Source organism: Micropterus salmoides, unplaced genomic scaffold (assembly GCF_014851395.1).
Source record: "Micropterus salmoides isolate LMB-PRFRI ecotype aquatic unplaced genomic scaffold, ASM1485139v1 Ms_hic_scaffold_1, whole genome shotgun sequence".
In the NCBI taxonomy this organism is placed as follows: Eukaryota; Metazoa; Chordata; class Actinopteri; order Centrarchiformes; family Centrarchidae; genus Micropterus; species Micropterus salmoides.
The window spans coordinates 21667507-21683610 of NW_024040040.1; the positions used below are offsets into that span (position 1 = coordinate 21667507).

The 16104-nt window shown below is 41.8% G+C and overlaps 1 protein-coding gene across 2 annotated transcripts in view; it reads left to right on the forward strand.

The window, feature by feature from the left end:
* The first annotated feature begins 202 nt into the window (after positions 1-202).
* Positions 203-16104, forward strand: part of LOC119905434 (calcium/calmodulin-dependent 3',5'-cyclic nucleotide phosphodiesterase 1C-like) — a 108457-nt gene continuing 92555 nt past the window's right edge. Inside the window, exons 1-4 of one of the 2 annotated variants that reach the window (XM_038722482.1) lie at positions 203-387; positions 6058-6108; positions 6232-6391; positions 8522-8635. In XM_038722482.1, the coding sequence (XP_038578410.1) occupies positions 303-387; positions 6058-6108; positions 6232-6391; positions 8522-8635 (410 nt within the window). In that variant the 5' untranslated portion in view covers positions 203-302. The remainder of the gene's footprint in view (positions 388-6057; positions 6109-6231; positions 6392-8521; positions 8636-16104) is intronic. The other variant, XM_038722473.1, reaches the window with a different exon arrangement.

Below are 16104 nucleotides of genomic sequence, written 5' to 3' on the forward strand. Positions count from 1 at the left end.
AGGTCAGAGCTTTGGATAGGTAAAAATAGAGTGAGTTGGTCATAAGGCAGAGCACAGGGGGAGAAAGAGACACAATCTAGCTGCTATTCTGAGTGCTCCTGCAGAATCACAGTGGCCTTGAGGGACGAAGAGTGGTAGGGGAGTTCCTTCTGAATACTATTGGTGACTGCTTTGCAGCACCTCCACCCTCCAGTGGCACTGCAAGCACTGCCAGGGTTACAGCCTCTTGGTTCACTCCTTACCTGGGAAACAATGCTCTGCTCTCCACAATCATCCACTGACAGCCAGAGACCAGAGCCACGATGACAGAACGCACATCTAAAAAACAGGGATTTAAAAAGTGTCAGAGTGCCACTTTCAGCATTGATGGATTCAGCTTCACTATCTGTAAGAGACTCTTTGTTACAGTGTGCTATGATTTCTGTGTGTGTGTGTGTGTGTGTGTGTGTGTGAGAGAGAGAGAGACACGGAGAGAGAGAGAGTGAGAGGGGATTTGCTATTGTGTTACTGAACCGATGGAGTTATTTACTTGAGGTTTATTGTATTTGAATTATAGGTGCTCACTCTCTTGCTGCATCTGTAGCATGTCTTCCTTCTATGCTTTAAGAGCAAAAAGCAAATTGGAAATATATTTCCAATTTGCTGTGGTTTGTATGGACAGCTTTAAATGCTCTGTGACGGTTATTTCTACTTCATACAGTCTAAAGTGTTCATATTCAGATCATAACATGTTCTCTGGGTATTTTCTGTATTTTTCAACCTGGACCTGCAGTCAACAGCAGCTAAACAGCACTGCAACATAATCCTTGAGAGCACTTGCACACGAACAAGTACTTCCACTAAAAGGCTTGTTTTTTGCCAGTGACAGGCTATTTAGTTACACCCTATTTAGTTATAGCTACATTAAGCGGAATTAATTAAATCTCAATGATTAATTTGATCAATCTCTTTAGAAGAATTAATCAAAGAAAACACAGATTACAGTTTTTCTCGATTGCTTAAACACATTTCTGGAAATTATGGCTCTTTTTCTCAAAACTCTAAACACTTTTCACCCAATTCCCCAAACATCCTATTTTCAAGTCAAAATGAAACTCTCCACTCAAAACCATTCAATCTTGCTGAAAAACCAAATTTTACCCTCAGACACAAGCCCTCAAAAACACACACACTACAACACAGTCTTACACATTGCTGAGATAAATTCAAAACAATACTACAAAAACTGGTTATGAGTAATGTTGCTTATGGTTCTCCCCCTCAAAAACCTTTTCACATGATGAACCCAACAAAAGACACAGAAAATGTAAACATTTACACATTTGTTATTCCTTAATGCAGCTATTCCCAAAGTGTGGTGTCCCTGGGGGTGCGTGAGCTACCTCTACGACAGGAAAAATGTATTGGTGGTGTAATAGTGTAATAACTACAACAATTATTTTTTGTGGAATTTTTCATGAAAAACTCTGACCTTTGTCGTGTTAGCACACAAAGCAGGTTTCCTGTTGGCTGGACTCCAGCAGCTCAGGTACAGCTGCGGTTATGAGGTGTTCTCCTAGGTGACAAGTTGGCTTTGTAGAATAAAATATTTGACTGTACGAACTTCTTCAGCTAGGCTTCTAATTCCATTGGCTAGATAAACTCAAAAGAGAGAAACAACTGCTATGCTACGCGCAAGACTACATGGTACACAAACAAAGTAACAAAGCAACTCTTTAGTTTAGTACATTAGGCATTTAAAGACTTGCGCGACAATAAATTATGCGCTGAATTTAGATGGAGCACAAAAAAAACTTAAAGAAAGATGTTCCAAAAAACTAGAAAAGAGTAACAAACATGAGCTCGAATAGGATTGAGATCCAGCCTCAACGTGGATGACGGTGAAGCCCTTTTGTCAACTAGCCAGAGAAGGAGTTTTGGACATGGAGGCTGAAAATCATGTTGTTATTTCATGTCATTTAAAAATAAAAGTTGGGTTAAATGTCAAGACAACAGGTGTTGAGAAAGGTTAGCTGGATTTCTTATTGGTTGTCCTTAATTCAGACCTGGCTCAATCTCACACCACATGTTAGGTGAGAGTAAAATCTTAATGTGTGTGTACAGCTTCTTCTCTTGGCTGAAACAATCAAAAAGAATGCATATGATTCTTAACGTCTTGCTCTGACTCCGTTATCGTGACAAGACCTGTGTTTTCTCAGGGGGAAGCTCTTGTCTTGCCTGGCGAGTCTCCAAATTGACACATTTAGTATCAGAGAAAGGAGAAGTTAGTTTTCCAACGAAGGTTAAAATCAAAGGCAACTGGACTTGGTTGAAGATACTGGAAGACGTTTCGTCCCTCATCCAAAGGACTTCTTCAGTTCTTCAGAACAGTATCTTCAACCAAGTCCAGTTGCCCTTGATTTTAGCCTTCGTTGGATAACTATGACCTGGATGACTGAGAATCTTCATAGACATCGAGAAGTTAGTTTGCAGTTCTGAAGAGCCTCAGGACTGAATTGGATTTCTACAGTCATTAAAGCTGCAGTGTGCCTGTGAATGTGGGAGACATGTATTCAATTCAATTCAGTTTTATTTACATAGTTTATGTTTATTAGTTATTATTATTTACATATACATTATTTACATATTATTTACATAATTCACAACATCTCAAAGTGCTTTTCATACAGAGCAGGTCTAGACCATAGTCATTATGCTGCTATTTAAAGAGACCCAACAATTCCCACCATGAGCAAACACTTGGTGACACAGCCAAGGAAAAACTTTAAAGAGGCAGAAATCTCGTGCAGAACCATGGCTCAGGGTGGGCGGTCATCTGCCTCGACCGGTTGGAGTTGACAGAGCGAGAGAGAGAGAGAGAGAGAGAGAGAAAGGGCAACAAAGTGAGAGATAGAGCAAATTCATTCAATGGCAACAGTCATGAGAGGATAAAGGCCTCAAAGTACTAACTCAAGGTAAAAGACACCCAGCTGTTAACACTATGTGTGTGTGTGTGTGTGTGTGTGTGTGTGTGTGTGTTCTTTGTAGGAATTTCAAGGCAATCTGCTGCAAGTAGAAGTCTGCACTCTAATAACACACTATCTGATGGTTGAATTTGATGTCTTATATATCGACTGACGATTAACAAGATCCTTTATAGTTCAATAATTATTTGTATATCAACTATGATCAAAAGAAAATAATTCCAACAATAGTAAAGGTTAATATAGGTCTTAAACACTAAATGTCCTTACAAATCATCCAAATAACATCGTGAGTCATAAAATGTGGCACAACAAATGTGTCCAACCTGTGTTTAGCACTTTTTGGTGTCCCCTGGAAACACTTCTGTTACTGATTGGGGATCAAAGCTTAGTACCTGAGAGTTTGCACTTTTCCCACATTTTCAAATTGAAGCTCAGAGAAAAGGACTTTTGCTTTTTAATCAGCATTGCTGGATAAACAACTGATATCATGGCACACTAAATGTGTGGCTTCACAATTGGTGAAAATCGTTGTTACAAATGCTTTACTTGTATTGTACTGTACATTGCACAATAATGCAATGTTTGCTATCCATTTAGGGGCTTTTCCAAGCAAATATTGATAGATGTGATTGTGATTAAACTAGAATATACAGCTACTACATATTTCTGCCATGCCTTAAAGTCTCCATACCACCCTCTTGCCACCCCATGAATTTGTTTCCAGATCCTGCATGTCTCATGTCTTAGAATGAGTGTTTTTTATAACAAGGATCAAAAGCTACAGCTTGCATATACAGAGTATATTGCTTTCACGTCTCCCTGTCAGCTGCCACCTCCTGTCAAATTCTCCAATGAGCTTGCTTCAGTGCTTTAGTGGCTGCAGCTGTCAGCCTGGAACACTTGCAGGTGGCGTGTTTAATTAAAGATCATATGCAGAGTGGCGGACAGTAACTGTCAGAGTGATCATGTGCTTCAGAACTGAAACAATGTGATTCTCTATTGGGCCAGTTGCCCCTGTTGCTGGTACCGGGATCCAACAGTAACAAGGTAACTGGCCATTTCTGTTCCATAAGGCATTCAAGCATTTACGAGGATGACAAGGTCCAGCAAGTCGGTCAGGCTTTAACATTTTTGTAAGTGACGGACCAGACACCTCCCAGCTGCTATGGTGCGACAGACCAGGGCATCGTCACTGCAGAATTGCAATGTGTGCTCTGCACAATGAATCCCCCACACGGTTCCCAAGGACGGATCATAATTAATGCCTGTACATGAAAGTGTGACTCTCTCCCATCTCTTTATTACTGAAATACACATTGGCAAATGCGCCAGCTAGCCCTGCTAGCATATAAAAATACACTGCGTGCACAATTATTAGACAAGTGAGTATTTTGATCATATCATCATTTTTATGCATACTTTCCAACTCCAAGCTGTATAAAGTTGAATGCTTATAGGATTTACGCATATCAGGTGATGTATATTTGTGTAATGAGGGAGGGTGTGGCCTGAGGAGACAGCCTTTGCCTTTTAGACACTCTTGAAATAGCTAAACCTTTGAGGCATGACCACAAACATTTTGCTGCTAACAGTCAACTGTGGCACAAAAAGGTCATGCAGAAGAAAAGGCACAAATTAAGTGCAAAAGACTTGAGTAGAATTGAACATGAAGCTACCAGGAACCCATTATCCTCCAGTGCCACCATATTCAAGAACTGCAACCTACCTGGAGTGTCCAGAAGTACAAGTGCTCAGAGGCATGGCCAAGTTCAAGAAGGCTGAAACACGACCATTACTGAATAAGATTCACAAGATGACTCATCAAAATTGACAGATTTTTATGAACAGGTTTTATGGACAGATGGATGAGGAAGGAGAAGGATGAGATAGTTCGACCTTTTCAGGTTGAAGATGGACTGAGACTCAACTCCCAAACCTACTGGCTATCGCCATCTTGGTTTGTGGAACCAGTGAGACCTTATTTAGATGAGAGGGTGGGGGTGGGGAGGGATACCCATTGCTACATCTGACAGGTTGCCATGGTAGCGACTTGGCAACAATCATAAGGTAGCACCGCCCTAAAGCATCCCCTGGTCTATTTTCCTCTAAATGGGACCATAATTTACTAAATGAACTTCATGCTGTGTTGAAGAAGACTTGAAACTAGAGACTGAGACCATAAACTCATTAAGAAAGTGTTTACTGAGGTAATAAATCAGCTGAGAATAGCCTAATTTTGCTATTAATGAATAATGAAATCAAACTGTTTTTTGGAACCAATGCTGACCATTAGACAGAATGGCCTGTATAAAACCAATGATGTCATCCTACTTTGCTGCACTCTTTAAATAATTTATTGACTGACCAGCAAATTTAAACCAGAGATTTTCAATTGTTTACTGTTGCACACAAATATAAATACAATGTGTATATGTTTACAAAAATATTGTGATGTCTGTGTTCACATTAGTAGAACAGAAGGCCATGTACGTTTACAGTGTGTGTGAGGGTATGTCTGTGTGTGTGTCTGTGTTTACTGAGTGCTGTCTCTATGGGAACCAAAAGAGATGGGAAATGACTATGATATAATTTTGCTGGTGCAAATAAATGTGCGTGTGTATTGTCAGTTGTTAGGGTGCTGAGCTCAGGGAGTCATTATCATTAATGAAGTGGCCTCTATCACAGAGCGTATTCTGGCTGCACATTCACTCTTCCTTCTCTGCCTGATTCCAGCCATACTCCCCATCCACCTATCACTTTCATGCACACTTTCACACAATTTCTCTTTCACACACACATACACATACACATACACACACACACACACACACACACACACACTGGCTGATTGACTTCTGCACAGGTTGAAGTTGGGCAGAGGTATCCTCCACAAGGTCACCAAACTGAATATAATAGTAAGAAAATTAAAGGTACAGATTTTTCCACTTTAACAGGTGCAACAGGAGAGTATGGGTAATGTCATGAGGCGTGATCAGACAAAGTATGTTTGACTGTTTATAGTTCTTTAAACCTCTGACTTGTATTACCAATGAGAATGTAAAGAAAGAAATTCTACTTCTTCTCTTTACAGTTGCCAATGAGGCGGGAGAAGGCAACCACCGTCCACTAGCCCGCTTTGCCCGTGAGTTCACCAGAGTTCATTATTTTTCCATTTGGGTGTGTAATAGAGGTAGATGTGTGTGTGGTGGTGTAGTTGAAATGTAAAATCAGGCAGAGTGCATTTCTTTGTTTGAAAATTGCCCAGGCTCACAGTCCCAGAATGCACTATGCACCGCTGTCACAGCCCGCACTGGCAACATTGACCACAAAGGAATTCTGATCGACCCGCGCAGCACAGAGGAGATCCTGGCTGATGAGCTGCCTAGCGCTGATGCACCCAACGCCATGGAGAAGACTGCTATCAGGTTGCAATGCACAAAAACACATACTCAGAAACTGAAGGTGACTCATACCTTTTTCTATGGACCCTTTTACAGTCCGAGGACCACACGGAAACAGCACCCGGTCAAGCAAGGTTTAGCAGCTCTAATGTTTGCCATGTTCACCATCTTAGTTAAACACGTTAGCAGGAAATCTTCAGAGTCATTACAATTCATTCTCTGGAGACCATTGTGACCCCAGTCTTGGAGACTGTCTTGGCCAATCTCAGCAATCAATTTGCTGACATGGGAGGGTTTAGCTAATCTGGGCCCATAGGCTGTAAGAGTAATAACCACCCAAGTGTGACATTTCTTGAGCCAGATTGTGACAGTATGCATGCCTGAAACAAATATTAATGGCAGTTCATCAAATAATTGTTGACAATTTTCAGTCTGGACCAAAGTGGTGGACCAACTGACATTGCCATTCCAAGAGCCATGAACCTGGTACTATATCTTACATGTGCAAAGTTGCCATTTTGCCTTGATGGGTGGAATGAGCTCACCATTTAACTGATGTGGCACTACAGGAAAAGTCAAGAGGTTACCAAAATGTGGTTCAACCATTTGATTCCAAAAATATATAGGTGCTTGTGAATTTGGGTGGCTGGGGAGATATCTTTGCTGATGACAGATTAGCTGATTAGGTCATCTTTCCTCTAGCAAGTGATACAGCAGTAAAACAGCTCTGTATTTTGCTTTGTGGTGAAATTAACTGTGTGACACATCATTATTATATTTGGCTTTGTTTCACTGCGTTGGCATCATTGCCACTTCACAGTTTCGACACTGAGTTTCCCTCGAGGTGCACACATTCTATTGCCAAGTTTGTTTAAATCAATCCCAAAAGATGTGTGGGAAGTGGACTTAGGATACAGATTTTAGAAATGACTTCCCAGAGGAATTAATTCCATTTTAAAGGATCCTTTATAAAAGAAAGGTTCATAATTAATGGTATAACTCAAAATCAATATATCTGTTTCTCACATTTACTACAGTTTCTTAAATGTCTATTGCTCAGAGGTGGAAAGAGTACAAAAATATTCTACTCAAGTAAAAGTACGATTACTTTCATGAACTTTTACTTAAGTACAAGTAAAATTACCAGTGTGAAAATCTGCTCAAGTAAAAGTAAAAAGTAGCTAATTTTAAATTTACTCAGAGTAAAAGTTAATTAGTTACTTTTTTAAACTCCAAAAATAACTTCTTTATATTGATTTAATATCTCATCTATACGTATTATAGCCAACTTAATTGAATTGCAGTCTTATGCAATTTGATAAAGGAACATGCTTTCAATTTTAGTTTGTTTGACAGATACTTTGCCAAATCAATTCAAGTAACTAGTTACCAGCAGGTTGCTTATACCAACCAACATTGTCATGTACCTACAATGGTATAAGTAGGTTATTATTTAACTTCATCAGGGGTCCTCAACTATCTCACTTACAAACAGATTGCATTTCCTGTGACTAAATCAAAATAAAAGTCAACTTGTGTTTCGCCAGTTAAATGCTTTTAATGTGAAGCTGCAGCAGCAGGATATGTTAAGTTTGCATTAGCAGTAACTTAATACAGCATTTTTTCACAGCTTACAGTGCATGATAAATCTATTGTTCTCTTGCACTTGAAGCCAAAGTGGTCGCAAGCTTTTCCTTGCACATTTTTTTAGTAACGGATGTGATTGGAAATGTAGCAAAGTACAATACTTTAAACACAACATACTTAAGTCAAAGTAAAATTACACATTTAAAAAACTACTTTAAAAAGTACAAGTATACAACAAAAGTACAGTAACATGAGTAATTGTAATTCGTTACCTTCCACCTCTGCTATTGCTGTTATTATAAAATATGTATTGTTCAAGGTCTATACAAGTCTCGGACACGAGTGTATTTAGCAATATCTGTAATGGAAAGACACTGATTATAGTAAATTCAAAGAATAGGCACTCAGGTTCTTTAAGTTATGGATGAAGCCATTATATCAGAGTAAGGGACAGTTGTAATGTATCTTTCCTTCTGGGACTTCTGAGTCTACACCCCAGATCAAACACCTGGCATTGTTCCAACGAAGTAGTGATGCTGATGTTAATGTAGTGGCTATGTTTTGCAGGTTGCGATGTCTTGTAAAGCAGCTGGAGAGGGGAGAGGCATCTGTGGTGGACCTGAAGAAAAACCTGGAGTATGCCGCCTCAGTCCTTGAGTCTCAATACATCGAGGAAACCAGGCAAGGAGCTTCCAGCTCAGTTCTAATTTTATCATACCATACTTAACACAAGAACCACCAATGGGTAAAATTTACCCACAGCTGTTTTTTGATTATATGTAACTTTTTTAAAGTCCCGCAGTCTTTGACTTTTCCTAAAAGTGTGTTATGTTGCACCCCCTATAGTTAAAAATTGTCAACATCAAGCCAGATTTAAATAATGGGCATTTATACCTGTAAGAGCCAGCGGGTAAAATTTACCCCAGTCATTTTCGCGCTATCCATTTCGTGCGTTTAGATGAACATTCTATGTTGCTATTGGCAACGCCTTTCTTTACTAGCTAGAACAGTGTCATAAGTCATAGGTTGACATTCACTATAGACAAGAGAAAGAGAATTATGAATGCAACTCAGGCATTACAGTTGTACAACGAATTGAGTGAACAAGAGTCCAATGGTGGGGAGGTTTCAGAACTGAGCAATGTGTCCTGGGATGATTCAGCATCTGACGGTTCATCATCTGAGAGCAATCCAGAGCCTCCCCGAAAAGTGAGGCCGCCCCATCCTCTGCTTGGAGATGGGCCTACTATAGCTATTGTAGATAGAAAGAAAGAAAGTAGATAGGCTATAGCCTGATAGTAAGCTATATGCTATTCCTCAACAAGCGTGCATCTGGCTGCAAATGATTAACCTATAGGCTTATAGCCTATCATGTAGACTAGTCTCACCTTTAGACTGAATAGGCTTACCTACTTACCCGCTCCTTATGGCAGACTATACACATTTATGAAATAGACTTTAGGCCTATTCTAAAGTAGGCTGCTCTTTCCCTCGTCCCTATTTAGTGTCTACCACGGCTCGGGAAAGATGGCACAGTGTGGACGGTCATAGAGTCACGGGGAGACAGCAAAGACAAAACATCCTGCCAGAGTCTGCTGGCCCCACACCACACGCATGGCGCAATATTTGCGACAAAGTCACAGCATTTATGTCTCTGTGTGATAGTGTAATGTTACACATACGTGAGTGCACCATTGCCAAAGCGTGCAGATCAGGTGAAGAGAGAGGCTTTTATTGCGCTTTTGCATGTGAGGGGTGCATACTGCGGGAAAAACCTTGACATCGAAAGTTTCTGGTCAGAGCAATGGGGTAATACATTTTTTATCACCACTCTGTCCATGAACAGGTTTCGAGAAATATTGCGCTACCTGCGCTTTGATCATAAGGAGACCCGCCGCTGCTGTCTGACAGACAAATTTGCACACCTGAGGGAAGTGTGGGATAGGTTTGTAAAGAACTCTATTGCATGTTTACAAGCCAGGATTGGACATTACTGTGGATGAACAATTGTTCCTGACAAAAGCGAGATGCTCCTTCACCCAGTATATGCCCAACAAGCCAGACAAATTTGGGATCAGTTTTGGCTGGCAGCTGATGTTGACAGCAAGTACATGATAAATGGCTTCCCATACTTGGGAATAGATGACAGTAGGCCATCCACACAACACCTGGGAATGTCACCACCAACAATTTTTTCACCTATGTCCCATTGGCCAATGCCTTTCTCTTCAAATCGACCAGCCTGGTGGGCACCATCAACAGGGACAAGCGGGAGCTCCCACTTTCTATGCGAGGGAGAAATGAGTTGTTCAGCACCACAGTGCTAAAGCATGAAAAAATTAAAGCTGCAAGCAGCGTTGGGCGGGCCCTCGCACTTGTAGCGAGTCCGGGTGTGAGCCGGCCGAGTTGCATATTCTGGAGCTCTGCCGGTGCGGCTGTGAATTTGCGCCGACGCCGCATGAAGGTGTTATATGTCACTTCCTGTGTCCACTATGTGGAACTACATAGCACTTGCCGATATGAATAAAAATCGGTATTGGTGTGTAGATGTCTGCGGGGTGGGAGAGTTATCAAGCACGTAAAGTTTGTTTCAGATGTGAGCATGTACACTGAACAATAATGTACCCAAACAATAAAATAAATTCCTTTTATATTTCCCTGCCTTGTTGTTTATGTGTAGATACAGAGGAAGAATGTGAGAACAGCACACATTTCATCGTTACTGTGTGTTAGAGCATGGGAGAACAGTGGATACTTTTAATACAGCCCACACCCCTAATACTGTGTAACTATAACAAGTAGAGAACAGAAGAAAAAGATGTTCTTTCTTTACAACTGTCTGCATAGCTTATTCATATTGTGTAATGAATGAAAATAAATAGGCCTACAAGGCTCCTCCCTACTTTGACATTTAAGATTAGCTTGTTTGATCCACCTTCATACACATGAGACATTACTGTACAACTTGAGAAAGGTGAGTTGTTTTCTGCTCCAGCCTGCCTAAAAGAAAAGCGTTTTTGGGATTAAATGGACTTTATTGAGCATTTATTTATTTCTGTATTTATTTCTGACTGTGTCAGGATCGGTCCTCCATAGCGGGGTGGGAGAGTTATCAAGCACGAAAAGTTTGGTTAAGATGTGAGCATGTACACTGAAGTTACAACAACTTCCTGTGTCATGGCGAAGACTTGATTTCTGACGCCACGCCACGGACACACCCATTGACGAAAACTCGCAAATAGCACAACTTTTCATCTTCAATGCCTTTAGAAGGCACAGCAGAAATTTGAAGTCGGTCGGACTAAATCCCTAGGAGGAGTACGTTAAAATACGAAGTGTGTAAATCATCCAAAATTTGACGTAAAATTCAAAATGGCCTACTTCCTGTTGGTTTTAGGGCATCGCTCCAAGAGGCTTTTTTGTGCGTCTGGACAAGATACACGTACCACAGAAAATTTGTGCACGTAGGTGAAACGTGCGGCGGGGGCTGCTTCGTTAAAAGTCACTTCCTGTTGCCAGCAGGTGGCGCTATGACTGTGGGTGAATGTCAGCATGTACATGTGTTCAGGGCGGGACTCTCATCCTACATGTACAGTTTGGTGCAGATGTGAGCATATACACTGAAGTTACAACAACTTCCTGTGTCATGGCGAAGACTTGATATTTGACGCCACGCCACGGACACACCCATTGACGAAAACTCGCAAATAGCACAACTTTTCATCTTCAATGCCTTTAGAAGGCACAGCACAAATTTGAAGTCAGTCGGACTAAATCCCTAGGAGGAGTTCGTTAAAGTACGAAGTGTGTAAATCATCCAAAATTTGACGTAAAATTCAAAATGGCCAACTTCCTGTTGATTTTAGGGCATCGCTCCAAGAGACTTTTTTGTGCGTCTGGACAAGATACACATACCACAGAAAATTTGTGCACGTAGGTGAAACGTGCGGCGGGGGCTGCTTTGTTAAATGTCACTTCCTGTTGCCAGCAGGTGGCGCTATGACTGTGGGTGAATGTCGGCATGTACATGTGTTCAGGGCGGGACTCTCATCCTACATGTACAGTTTGGTCCAGATGTGAGCATATACACTGAAGTTACAACAACTTCCTGTGTCATGGCGAAGACTTGATCTTTGACGCCACGCCACGGACACACCCATTGACGAAAACTCGCAAATAGCACAACTTTTCATCGTCAATGCCTTTAGAAGGCACAGCAGAAATTTGAGTTCGTTAAAGTACGGAGTGTGTAAATCATTCAAAAATGGCCGTAAAATTCAAAATGGCCGACTTCCTGTTGACTTTAGGGTATGGGTTCTTGAGGCTTTTTTGTGCGTCTTGCGTCTACATGTCCCCAGAAAATTTCGTACATGTAGGTTGAACGTGAACGAGGGGCTAATCTTTTCCAATTTTCTAGGTGGCGCTAGCGAGTCATTTTGCCACGCCCATGTGCAAAACTTATAGAATACGAAATTTTTCACCAGTTCTGACATGTTTGCAAATTTTGGTGAGTTTTCGAGTATGTTTAGGCCATGTCATTTGAGCATACTTTGCAGAAAAAAAAAAAAATATATATATATATATATATAATCTTAGCAAATTCAATAGGGACCTCACACGGTCGTGCTCGGGCCCTAATAAGAAAGATAAGATAAGATGAGAAAAAACATTATTTGTCCCACAGTGGGGAAATTGTGGTACATGGTAATTGTGTGAAGACACAACAAAGGGCTGCCCCATTTACTAGTTGTCTTATTGTTAAAGGCTTTGAATAGGATGGCGGCTCATTTAACTGTAACTTTAAGTACACGATGATTAAATGCAGATATTACAAAAGGGCTATTGATACTTTAATTACCTCCAAGCCACGTTGGCAGAAAACTTTGCCCCGTTGAAGAGGTGGTCGCTTTCCCCCCTCAATTTAATAAAGAGGGCAGTTTGCTCCTTGCTCCCTAAAACAAAACGACATGTTCAAGTAAGTTTTATGCTTCACATCACCAAACAGTAAGCAGCATAAATCGCAAAATAACCTAGTTACATTAACCGTGTACTATATCCCAAGGTTTTTGTAACCATTACTAACGTTAACGGTGTGAAAACCAACCCGTCTAACGTTAAATTAGTCTAACGTTACGTGGTCACGTTATTTCATGTACATAATATTAAGTATAAGTGATGTAGAATATCGCGACAATCTCGGTAAGACACAGGTCTGACTCTGAACCTCTTCGATTTAAAGTGAAGACGTTAAAGGCTTTATTTTTTAGGTTGTAACTTGCCCAAACAATTTGCATTTAACGTTAACGTTAGCACATCAGTAACCTCAGGTAACGTTAACTTATTGTTAGCTCGCCAGTTAATCACTTAACTCACGTTAACTTCTTCCACAAAACTATTCTTTAAACGACACATTGCGCTTTTTTGCCTCGTTATTTTTACATATGTGTAGTTGGCTTTTGAAATGAGTTGAAATCCAATACTTACATTTATAGGTAAAATTCGGGGGGCTGAACTCCACAGCCACAGCCGACGCCATTATTTACGCCGGGACAATCAACTGGCGCGCAATGAATGTCGGGATACCTGGGGCTGTGAAGGATCCAACTGTTGGATCCTCCAAACGGACGAAAAGAAGGCTGCATTTGAGGAGCCTTCGAAATGGGACAGCCTAGTCGCATCGACTGTGACGTATTCGGTCTTCAAATGCAGCCTTCGAAGGATGCGGTCCCTGAATTGAGACACAGCTTGTGTAGGTGTATGTTATCATACAGGCAGTCCAGGTGCAGGGTCGGTTGGTGGGCCAAGAATACGTTGGGTTTGAGGGCACAGTCCCTGGAGAGTCTGATATTCACTCTGTGAATAGTGTGGGGGTGGAAGTCTCTCCTGTGCAGCAGCGTGGATATGACTATCTTGCTGGTAGGGAAATTGGTGGAGGCTTGCTCAATGACTCTCCTCAGAGAGTCTGTCCTGCTGGGACCTGAAGTCGTTGGTGCCTGTATGGATGTTGATGTGGCTAGGTGAGCCTGCTAACAGCTCCAGTGCTCTCCTGGTGTTGGGGCACCAGATCTTTTCCGTTCTGTGCCTTGGGAATAAGGTCTTTTCATCCAGGAACTTTCCATTAGAGTCCATGAGGAGGATAATGTCAGCCCTTCTGCCTGTGTGTGTTTGTTCAGACTCAGCTGTCGGGTCTGGATGTGGAGCTGTGGTGGTGGTTTCAGGTCTGGAGCTCCTAGCTGGAGGCTGGCTAGAGGCCGGGCCTTGGACAGGTGCAGGGGTGTGACTGGCGTCTTGGCTTGGGATGTTCGTATGGAGGCAGCTGGTTGGTACAGGGGGGGGGATTAGAGTCTGCACCAGGCTGCATGAGAGGGGGGGAGTCCTCGAGGAAAGGGCTGTGTTGTCCTTCAGCAGGTGTAGTGGGAGTTTGGCTGGATGTGGTCTGGATCTGAGAGGCGGGCACAGGGGGTTGTGTGGAGTTCAGTCTGGCTTGTAGACTGAGCCTGTCCCTGTCCTGTCGCTCTTCTCTCAGAGTAGCCAACTCAGTTCTGCAGTTGTCTCTGTCCTTCCTAAGTTCCTTCACCTCCTCACTGAGATGATCCAGCTGTCTTCTCTGACAAGCTAGTTCTTGTTGAAACTCTCTCAGCTGTGAGTTGACACTGTCCTGTTCTTTCTTGGCCTGGAAGTCACTGACAGTAGGAGAGGTGGGCTGCTGTTGGTCCAGCTGCTCTCTGATCTGTACCAGTTCTATTTCCATCTGGGAGAAGTGTTCTCTCATGATGTCCAGGACCTCAGAGTGCTGTAGCAGGAGAGGATCAGTGTCAGCATCTGCAGGCTGTCTGTCTGGAGCAGGGACAGAACAGGACGGTTTGACTCCCAGGGTTGGAGCGATGCTTGCAAGGACCTCCTTCTCCTTCTCAGCTCTCAGTCTCATAGCAGGAAAGTCGAGCTCAAACTGTCTCAGGTCGCCTTGTATCATGGCAGTTCCATTTTTGAACAGGTTTACTGTTATTCTGCTGGTGTCAGTCATTTTCTTCCAGTACACTTATTTTCCATCCATTACAAATGCCTGCTCTCTGTATTGCTAGGTAATGAGAGCTGAACACATTCAGCCAGGCACATGGTTCATCAGTCCAGAAGATTAAATTGTAGGATCTTCCATCTTTGTAGTGGTCCAGGAACAGGATTTCTGGTCTTTCTCGAAGTAATGTTTGTTTATATATACAGCTGATAGCAGGGGGGTAGTCAATGGCTTCAGAGTGTGGAGACATCATGAAACAGTTGTTAATCTTCAAGCTTCTGTGTTTAAAACAGCACTACTGCTGTTTGATGCCGTTGCATGGTAACCACAGTCCAGTGTTAGCTTGTTAGCTATTAGCTTGAGTGTTTCAGTTGGGACTTGTTTTATGGTAATAAATGCAAAAACTTACTGATTTCAGTGTCCAGTAGTTTGCTATAACTTGCTTGAGTCCCTCTATCCTCTTCTTGTTTGTTTTTGTTCTCTCCTTGTTTATTTCTCTTCAGTTTGATGCTGTTTCTGAGCTCAGTTTTCTGAGCTCCTTCTTCAAACTGTATCTCTTTTCCTTCTTTCTCTTTCTTTCTCCTTCTTTTTCCTCTTTTTCTCTCCTCTGGCGTATTGTGGTCACTTCTTTTGCATTTTCCTCATAAAAAGTCGGTGTTTATCCAATTTTTGGACCGAAAACAAGCGTTTTGTTTAGCAGCATGTCTTAAATATGACTTCTCAACAACAACGGAATTCGGAAGTCTCTCTCTCTCTCTCTCCTCCTCACCCCTAACCGGTCGAGGTAGATTTCCGCCCACCCTGAGCCATGGTTCTGCTCGAGGTTTCTGCCTCTTAAAAGGACGTTTGTCCTTGCCTCTGTTGCCTAGTGCTTGTTCTTGGTGGGTAAATAATAGCACAGTCTACAGAGTACAGTCTAGATCTGCTCTTTTATGATAAGTGTTATGAGATAGCTGTTGTTGTGATTTGGCTCTATATAAATAAAACTGAATTGAACTGAACCATCTTATAGCAAAAATGAGTGATCTGATCCTGGATTACTACAACAACTACAGGTTGAGAGCGCCAGCAAGGACAAAAACATCAAAATAGCACAGACTGGAGTTGGGAATCATCACACGGTGCACCATTTGTG